Source organism: Nuphar pumila, chromosome 9 (assembly GCF_984573655.1).
Source record: "Nuphar pumila chromosome 9, dmNupPumi1.hap1.1, whole genome shotgun sequence".
Classification (NCBI taxonomy): domain Eukaryota; kingdom Viridiplantae; phylum Streptophyta; class Magnoliopsida; order Nymphaeales; family Nymphaeaceae; genus Nuphar; species Nuphar pumila.
The window spans coordinates 112230046-112240950 of NC_143257.1; the positions used below are offsets into that span (position 1 = coordinate 112230046).

At 38.9% G+C, this 10905-nt stretch overlaps 1 protein-coding gene across 1 annotated transcript in view; it reads left to right on the forward strand.

The window, feature by feature from the left end:
* Positions 1–8068, forward strand: part of LOC149828897 (uncharacterized) — a 98333-nt gene extending 90265 nt beyond the window's left edge. Inside the window, exons 11-12 of the mRNA XM_090017790.1 lie at positions 6011–6617; positions 7399–8068. Of these exons, the coding sequence (XP_089873916.1) occupies positions 6011–6617; positions 7399–7540 (749 nt within the window). The 3' untranslated portion in view covers positions 7541–8068. The remainder of the gene's footprint in view (positions 1–6010; positions 6618–7398) is intronic.
* Positions 8069–10905: the final 2837 nt, after the last annotated feature.

Genomic DNA, 10905 nt, shown 5'->3' on the forward strand with positions numbered 1-10905 from the left:
TTTTGTCTAAAGGTGGTTTTTCGTATTACGTGGTATTTATTGATGATTTTACTCGATTCACATGGATTTACTTCCTAAGTCGTAAATCCGAAGTTTTTTCCTTCTTTAAAGAATTTCATGCAATGGTCAAAAACCATTTTTTGAGAAATCTATCTATTCTTAGATCCGATTCGGGAGGCGAATATATGTCCAATGATTTTCAAACCTATTTGAAAGAAAATGGAATTCTTCACCAACGTTCTTGCCCCAACACTCCACAACAAAATGACCTTGCGGAAAGAAAGCATAGGCACATAATAGAGATTACAAGAACGTTATTGATCTCAAGAAACATTCCAAAATCTTTCTGGGCCGAGGCGGTTCTAACCTCTGCGTATCTTATCAATAGAACTCCTTCGTCCTCCTTGAAAATCTTTCTCCTTTTGAAAAACTTTACAACATGTCTCCCGATTATAAAAGACTAAGAATTTTTGGATGCAAATGCTTTGTTTTAACCCACAAGAATGATAAACTCTCCCCTAGGGCTATTGAATGCATTTTTTTGGGATATGACGAAAAACAAAAAGGATATCGATGTTTTGACATACTTAAAAACAAGCTTTATATTTCTAAAGATGTCACATTCCTTGAAGAGGAAAGTGGTTTTTCGCCCCAACCAAATGAAAATATCGATTATTCATTCTTATTTGACTTATTGCCTAAAGATGATCATATTGATCCTAATGAATTCCTTGGTGAAGATCTTGTTGAACATCCAAGCGATGATCAAAACTTAGAAGAAAATGGTTCAAGACAAATACAAGTCTACTCTAGAAGGAATGAAAGGAATCCTCCTTGTGCCCTTGAAAGATTTTCCCAAAATGAGTCTATCGAAGAGACTTCTCAAAGAAGGTCAAATCGAATTTCTAAAATACCAAATAGGTTTGTTTCTTATGATTCTTTTTCGCCTAATTTTCGAGCATGTCTTCTTGCTCTTCACTCTTTTCATGAACCATCTCATTACAATGATGCTAAGCAATATGCTCATTGGAATGATGCTATGCAACTTAAACTTAATGCCCTCAAAAAGGCACAAACTTGGGAAATCATTGATCCTCCCAATGGCAAGAAACCCATTGGATGTAGATGGGTTTTTAAAGTGAAAACTAAGAGTGATGGTTCATTGGAAAGATATAAGGCTAGGTTGGTAGCCAAAGGATATGCCCAAGAGTATGGGGTAGATTATGATGAAACCTTTGCCCCCGTTGCTCGAATGACTAGTGTTCGAGCTCTTATTGCTATAGCCGCAGTTAAAAAATGGCCAATTTTTCAACTTGATGTTAAAAATGCCTTTTTGAATGGTAATTTAAATGAAGAAGTGTATATGGAACCACCTCCAGGTATGGATTTAAATGGAAAAATTTTGAAATTAAAAAAGGCTTTATATGGTCTTAAGCAAGCACCTAAAGCTTGGTATGATAGGTTTAGTAACGTATTAATAAATTTAGGCTTTTCTTCTTGTTATACTGACACTGCTCTTTTTGTGAAGAGAACAGGTGACTCCATTATTATGCTTCTGTTGTATGTTGATGATATGATCATCACTGGGAATGACAAAAAGGGAGTAAATGATGTTAAGTCTATGCTAAAAGATACCTTTGATATGTCTGACCTTGGTTATTTACGATATTTCTTAGGTATTGAAGTGGCTTATTCCGAACGTGGATACATCTTATCTCAGATGAAGTTAGCTGCTGAAATTTGTATCAAATCAGGAATATCTGACGAAAAGAAAGTTGAGACTCCAGAAGTTATCAATGCAAAACTTAGACTTGAAGATGGTGTTCTTCTTGAAGATCCAACTCCCTACCGTCAATTAATTGGATCCCTCACTTATCTATCCATCACCCGTCCTGACATAGCTCATGCGGTTCATGCAGCAAGCCAGTTTCAGCACGCACCTACCACAGTTCATATGGCGGCCTTAATGAGAATTGTGCGATATATAAAAAATACCATCTTAAAGGGACTCTTCTTATCCTCTTCCTCATCTCTTGAATTGACTGCTTTTACTGATGCTGACTGGGGAGGCAATCCCAATGATCGTATCTCAATTACGGGTCTTTGTATTTTTTTAGGAGAATCTCTCATCTCGTGGAGATGTAAGAAGCAGCAGAAAGTCTCCTTATTATCTACTGAAGCTGAGTATCGGGCTATGACAATGACAACTATGAAAATCGTATGGCTCAGAAGTCTCCTTGCCGACATGGGCGTTCTCATTTCCACTCCTACCAAGCTCTGCTGTGACAACAAAAGTGCGATATACATTGCCAGCAATCACACCTTTCATGAACGGACAAAGCATATCGAGATGGATTGCCATTATGTTCGAGACGAATATCTCAGAGGGACTATTTCGTTACCATATGTTACTTCAGAATATCAGCTGGCTGACTTCTTCACCAAAGCGCTTCCAACTCCACGATTTATGTTCCTCCTTAGCAAACTTTCGGTCTTCTCCCCGTAAAGTTTGAGGGGGCGTGTTAAAATATATATATATATATATATGTATATATATATAAGTATATGTATATACATATATGTATATATATATTATTTCTCATTTAGATAAATACCCGATAGGGGTATTCTTGTAAAACCTCTTATGTATTTTTCTCTTTTTTATTTTTTCTCTTTTTCCCTTTTTCCTTTATTTTTCCTTTTTGAAATGACCACAAGGGGGCCCCACACTTGTAGTCGTTGGGGCCCCAACGGTCAGATTTCTGACCGTTGGGGCTCCCAACGACTACAAGGGAGCCCCCCCTTTGTGGTTCCTTTAGTGCTTCCCTCCTCTATAAATAGAGGAGGTCTTCCCCTCTTAAATGTATGGGTTTATACCCCTCTCTCTTCTCTTCTTCAATAATATCCAACTTATGACTTTAAGTCATTTCCATATTTGAGAGTTTTTGTGTGTGCACATTTGGTGTTTGTGTTCTTGGCTTTAGTGGTCACTCTTTAAGAGTGACATTTGCTCTATTGGTGCTTCCGCCTCTTTTCATTACAGTTTCCTACTAAACAAACCATGTAGATCACATCCGTAACATTTGATCTACAAAAAATTGAAAATTTTTGAAGAAAAAAGTGATTTCTACTCATTAGTTCCTCACCTTCATTAGTAGCCAATATTTACCCTATATATACACAGAGAGAGATGTATGCTAAACTATCCTAAACAGCTTCAAAGGCACAAAGTTTTTCAATGGCTTGCTTAATCCAAACTCGTAGATGTATTTCTCTATAGCTTGGTAGAAAACATGTATGAGATTAGGCATCGTTTATGTTTAGAGGCGGATTTAAAGCGATTGAAAATTGATGGCTCATATTGCACCAATTGGCGAAATAGAAATCAAGGTTTCTCATCAAATAGAGCCGGTCCAAAGCATGTTTTTAGTGAATAAGCAATGATGGACACATCTACAGGTTAGGATTAAGCAAATAACACAGAAGCATTTAGGATGGTGAGGACATAAACTGTTCAGGTGCTGCTTTTATATATATATATATATATATATATATATATATATATATATATATATATCTATCTATCTATCTATATCTCTCTCTCTCTCTCTCTCTATATATATATATATATATATATGTGTGTGTGTGTGTGTGTGTGTGTCACATAGACGCTTAGCATGTGCATCCCCAGTCATGATGATACTAGAGACATGATAATCTTTATGGACATAGTCAAACCCTATGTAACACGGGCTTTTCTAACAGGGCACTGTACCTGCGTTGCACCCGCACCCATGCGGGTGCAATACTTGAACACTACTTCCTTTGTGTTAGGTGATGTCAACCACACTGATGTCCATTTTTGTCCAAAAGTAGATTCAGTTAACCCTAACCAAGTCTAGTTTTATCTATATTATACATATAAATACATAAATGTACACACACACACACACACACACACACATATATATATATATATATATATCCGCACCGATGTGGTGTTATTTTTTATTGATAAGGAATAACAATTGTATATTATTAATTTGATTTATTACATGAATTTATGCATGATGAATTGATGATATGATAATTGTTTTTATTTCATTAGTGTTAACTTAAAACTGTTAAATCTTATGTATATACCCTCCCCGCACCCCCACACCCAAGTTTTTTTTAAAGTGTCGCATCCGCACCTGCACCTATGTGACATAGGTCAAACCTGTGTTGGACATGACCAACATTGTCTCCCTATCATCATCCATTCTTTTGATGATCTTGATCCTTCATCTTGTAGTTTCTCTTGTGAATTTTCTTTTAAAAATTGTCATTGATTATATTTAATTTGAATTCTTAACTTGGAAGTATTATTTAGTATTTACTAAATAATGGTTGGCATTATGGGGACTTGGTGTAGGATCGGCCATGCTTGACTCGGTGACTCTGGAGGGTTCACAAATTTTAATTTAATTTATTAATAATAATAAAAAAATATATATATATTATATATAAAAAATGATTTTAATTTATTGGAAATTTAGATTTCTTATATGTATGTATATATTATATATAAATATACATATAGTTAAATGTATTATGGTCTCTCACACTCAATTAGTATATTATATTTTAATTACTTTTTTAATGATACACCATAATATTAGTATGAATTTGTTGACTTAATTATTGGGCTGCATGTGGTTCATGCTTTCCCGAAGACTTTAATTTCTAATTAGGACTAACTAAGCCAATTTCAAATGGAAAATCTAGGCACCGTCTCTCATGCCCAGTCAAGTGTAATTTCTTCGATTTGTATTTAATATTTAACCTCTCAATCTCATAATTATCTATAAATATTATAATCTCTCTCTCTCTCTCTCTCTCTCTCTCAAATTCAAAAAGGGGAGATGAGACTTGGCTGACTTGGCCGAAATTTGGTCCTTAACCGAGTCATCCTATTTTTTGACTTGGTTAGAGGCCAATATGATATGACTCAGTCGAGTCATGGAGTTTGCGAACCATGTACTCGTTATAATGGATTAGAATTGTCATTCAAGGATTTGCATTTAAGAAGACACACACACACATAGACTAGGGCAAAGGTGCTAATAATCACTGGACAGGGAACGTCCAGTCTATTTTTTCGCAAATCTGACTGCAAATGTGTTTGACATGGTCCATTTGCTAGGAATCAACACTGGGATCGTGTTTTTCTGACAAAAAAATATGACTTTTTGACCCTTGAATATTTATAAAATTTTGGTTGTTGATTTTCAGTCCTTATAAAAACCTTTCTGCGTGTCATAATCGGACAATCCAAGAGTTGATTCCTATAAAAGAATGCACGTAGATAACATCTGTACAGTCAGATTTCATAAAGAGAACTCCAAAAGAACCCTTTTCCATCATTGTTCATGCCTAAATCTGTTAGCGCGCACGTGCGCGCACACACACACACACTTTCCTTTTTTTCCATGCATGCCTAATATCTCAATTGGTGTTTCACTTTATCTTGGATGCTACCTTTTTGTGCCTGCGGGTGTTTTTCATCTTTTCAGTTTGTTGGATATGTTGCAGAGTTGTAGTCTATGCTAGATTAGGCACATGTCAAAAAATTTGGGATTGAGGTTGTCGTGCTATGTACTGGGGTGCGATGAGCTGTATAGCTGAATATGATCCTAACTGTCCATGGCCAGGAAGTGAAGGTACTAGCCAGCAAATACCTAATTCATGGGTCACCTATCCATCTGAATTACATGGTCCAGTGGTCAGGCTTGAAGATAAGCAGGGTACTCATCTCTAGATGATTGCCTCAGGATTTGACATAATGTATTTGATTCTTAAATTACAAAATTAAATTTATCCATACAATCTTACTGCTAATGCCTGCCTCAAAAATTTCTATTTTCTGGTTGCTTGAGGTCTTTACTGATTATGAAGGAGGTTCTTGTACATTATCTATATGTAGTTCTAGAAAAGACATTGAAATCTGTCAATGCTTTAACTTGAGCAGGTTCTAGGTTTGATGCTACATCTCCGTCAAAAAGGTTGATACAGAGAAACAAAGAAAGCAGCTTGTTCAAATGTAAGGCCGAATCTGATTTTGACCCATCTAACCACAAAGTGGATCGAGAAACAGCTATAGAAGAGTCTGAATCCAAGCTAATGGATAAAATCAAATACGAGGAAAGGAATACTGTGGAAAGCTCAATGGCAGTTGAATCTGGCACTACCTCAAGGAATGAGACAGTTTTATTGAGGAAACACACAAGTACAGGTACTGGCGGAAACAATGAGAATGTGTCATCTCCTGCTCTTGTGACTTCAACAAAACCTTTGCTGAAGGTGAAATTCAAAACCCTTTCTCTTGAAAACCGTAATTCTTGGGTTTCTCAGGGCGAAGAAGATGCAAAGAACTTCATTAAAGGCCAGAGATCAAAGAGGAAAAGACCATCGCCTATGGTGGAGAAAGGAGTGGCAACAGAGGAACAGAATAGTAATGTATTCTCATGTCAAGATAATCCAGTGGACCAAGAAATGGATGCCAGGATACTTATGAAGTTGGGCAAGGGTGCAATAGGAAAAAGAGTTGAAGTTCATCAAGCATTGGAGAATTCCTGGTAAGATTACTTGGAGCCCCTGCTTGGTTTCTTGTCTTTCATTAGTCATGCACTTGAATGTTGCGCATGCTACCTATAGACTTCCTGGCAAAATTTTACTGTAACAATTGACATCATCTAATCTTTTGTTTCCTTCAGATATTGTGGGCTACCATTGAACATTTATTCAACGGATGCCCCCTCTTTTTTTAATATATGGTTCTAAAATTTTTTAGAAACTACTGGAAACTGTCATTAGGATCTCCATATCTTTATGCTTTTCTCGTGCTCAATGTTAGCAGATTCCTGCTTCCTGTACATTTTCCATTACATTTTTGTCTTTTTTCTATCAGAATACCATTACCAATGCTGCTGTATCATACTTTTCTGGATGACAACTTTTTCTACTATATTTTTTTCAACCTTTAGCTATGGTTTTTCATATATTTCAAATTGTTCAATTTCATCATAGATTATGTATTGCTTTTTATGTATCATGGCTTGTGCTAGCAGATTTGGCACATGCACATGGACATTTGAACGAAAGCATCTTCTTGGAATCATATAATTTGTCTGCTCTACACACTGCGTGTTAATTTTGCTAGATCATCATGATACCATTTAAATAAAAAAAAATTGGAGCTGGGAATGGGTAACCAACCAACGAGGCCAAGTCTGATCAAGTTCTTTCCAACATATCTTTTGAGTCAAGGAGAACACTCCAACCTAACCCATTCAACTGTGGATGTACATTTTTTCTCCGACCAACATGCTCTCTGATAATTCATGCTTGCACATGCAGGCACAGAGGAGTGGTGATTGACACTGTTCATGGAACATCGGCTCTTTCAGTATCTCTGGATGATGGAAGGAATGTGACTTTCGAATTTGGCAAGCAAAGGGTCCGGTTCATTCCTCAGAAACAGAAGCTAGCAAAAAAGTGACTGATGATGTCTTCAGATTGAGAAAGGCCATCTCAAATGATATTGAAAGGGGCAATTGCACTTGTGAACTTGAGCAACGAAATGCAGTTTCTTAGCAGTGGGTGCTGTTCAAGGTCTCAGATGCTGGCTGAATGATTCATAGCTGCCTCTTGTTTGTATATTAAGTGGGTCATCTAAAGATAGGCCTGCGCATGGCTGGGCTTCTGTTGTTTCAATATATTTTTCCATTCATCTTAGCTCTCCTAGCTTGCAATATGTCCAGGTCACTGATCTTAAAGCCAAGGAAATTAATAAAGGACAAAAAGAAAGGAATACCAACTCTGTTAGTTATTTGATGTGGAAATTCAGGCTTAACATGCTATGGTTCCAAAACACGGCTGACATTTTCATGGAAAACAGGATCAAATGGCGATCTGAGTTGCCTCCACCTTTCTTGATCTGTAAATGCAGACAGATGAATAACCAGTACTTCTTAAACTGGCCCCATGTTGACAAAGAATGATTATGAATTAATTCCATTTGCTTAAATTACTTTGCTTCATTCCTCATTTGAACCATGATGTGAAGAATTATTGATTCACGCAAAATCCATGCTGTTTCTGATCACTGCAAGATCAACAATGCCATGGGCTTGGGCTTTTTTTGCCAACATGAAAACATTCATTTTCACGTCTTCAAATGCGATTACAGTAAAAGGGGTTTCATTGTCATTTTCATCACAATACGTGGTAGACAAAAAAGGATAACAGCTGTCACGCTCTAGAATCGGCTGGGACATGACCAGGGGAGAAAACACAAGGAGAGAGGAAAAAGTCTCACCTTGTGGGTTCGAAAAACGAGACGGATGATGATGGCATGGTTGGAATGGAGAAATACGTTATGGACTGGCTGGCGGTGATCGGGTGAGAGAACATCTTTGTCTTGCAGAACAATCACACATATGAACCATGAATGAAATTTAGAGGAACAACTCGATAAATTTTATTAAAAAATAGAATGGTTATACATTTCTTTTTATAGAACAAAAGAATGAGAAATTAGTATGCTGTGAATTCAGAGCCCCTCCCTGGGTGGGATTTTAGGGGGCATCCCACCAGAGTCCTAATGTAAGTGAGAGTCCGGGTGGAAGTGAGATTCTCTAGGGGGCATCCCACTCTGAAAGAGTCCTGGGAGACTTTCTCTTTTGCGCAATCCACAACTGGACTAAACTCCAGATGGGAAAATCTGAGGTGGATCTGGATTTGACTCGACGGACTTGAGGTGTGTGCTGGTCTGTAACAATCCACCCCTCTCAAACACACCTTGTCTTTAAGGCAAAAACTCCAAATACTGAGCGACTATTCGTTCTTCTTCTCAGGTTGCTTTGTCAATGCCACTCTCGGTCCACTGAACTAAGACCTTAGTGACTAAGCAATCATTCTTTCTTTGCTTTCTCTTCCTAAGAACTCTTAACGGTTGAGGCGAGGTGTCACCTAGGTCCGGTAGAACTAGACTCTCGTCAGGCGGCTCCCTCTTGTACGACTTAAAGTGAGAGATATGGAACACATGATGAACTTGAGCTCTTGTCGGGATGTCCAAGCGATAGTTTACTATCCCAATCCTCTCCAAGACAGGGAAAGACCCAAAGAAGCGGAGTGCCAACTTGTGTTGTTGTACCTGTCGTACTGTCCCTTGCTAGTGAGGTGGCAACTTAAGGAGCACAAGGTCACCCACCTGGAAATATCGCGGTCTTTGCCTCTGGTTATATGTCCTCTTCATCCGCTTCTGTGCGACAACCATATTCTTACGTAACAAGAGTAAGAGGTGGTTTCTCTCTAGCAAGGTTGACTCAACTGTGTTCCCTCACACAACTCTACCCACGTAGTCAGAGAGGGTCGCCCGTACATAGCCTGGAACGAGGTCGCCTGAATGAATGAGTAGTAGGTTGTGTTGTAGGACCACTCTGCCCATAAGAGGAGCTTCACCCATGACTTAGGTCTCTCACATACGAAGACGCGGAGGTAGTCCTCCAAGCACCGATTCATTACCTCAACCTGTCCATCTGTCTGGGGATGATAAGCAGTGCTTATGGCCAACTTGGTACGCTACAATAAAAAAAACTCCATCCAGAAGGTATTGATGAATACCAGGTCTTTATCATTGACAATCATATGGGGCATCCAGTGCAGGCGGAATACCTCACATACAAACAACTCTCCAATGGATGGGCAGTGTACGAGTGAGATATGACTAGGGAGTGCACGTACTTGGATAGACGATCCACCACAACCATGACTATGTACTTTTCTTACACAAACGAGAGCCCATTGATGAAGTCCACGGATATATCCTCCCAAACATGGTTCGACACTTGAAGAGGCTGCAATAATCCGGCAGAGGAGGCAGTCTCATACTTGACCCTCTGGCACACATCACACAGCCCCATAAACTGTTGAACTTGCTTCTTTATACCCCTCCACAAAAACTGCCTACTCAAACACTGATAGGTCTATTGGGCTCCCTCATGGCCCACTATAGGAGTCACATGGTATTTTTCTATGAGAAGAGTGGTCAAATCAGACTCAGAAGGAGCTACTATCCACCTATGATGCATCACCAAATTCTCCTGAATCTCGAGTCTAGGAGCCTCACCTCTTTGGATATGCGCCTCTAGATAGAGAGAAAATGACACACCATATACACCTATTAGAAGTCATCCAGGAAGGGGAAGGTGATTGCAGTCATATTAAGACATGTCAACACGTTCTCGTGTCCCCATCGCGAGAGGGCATCAACCACCTAATTGTTGACCCTCTTGCAGTGCTGACTCTCAAAGTCATACCCTAGGCACTTCGAGGTCCACTTTTGCTAGGTAGAAGTGCTCACTCATATCTTAAGAATGTACTTGAAACTCCTATGGTCTGTCTAGACTATAAAGTACCGACCAATCATATATGGTCACTACTTGTCCATGGCTAAGATGTCGACCATGAACTCCTTCTCGTACATGGATAAGCTCTGCTTCCCAGCTGTGATGACCTTGCTAAAATAAGCAAGGGGGTGTTCCTGCTGCATGAGGACCACCCTTATACCGAGCCTAGATGCATCAGTGTCAACCACAAAAGTTTGCGTGAAGTCCAGTAGGGCTAAGACAGGAGCCTGTGTCATGGCCTCCTTCAGAGACTTGAAGGCCATAACAGCTTTCTGGCTCCAGTGAAAGGCCACCCTTCTTTAAGAGGGCCATCAGGGGGTGGGTGATCTGAGCATACTCTTGAACAAACTTTCGATAGTACCTGGTAAGGTCGAGAAATCTTCGTAGTCCCTTGATCGACAGGGGCACTGACCAACTCTGCATCACCTTGACTCTCTCGAGGTCCATCTCTACA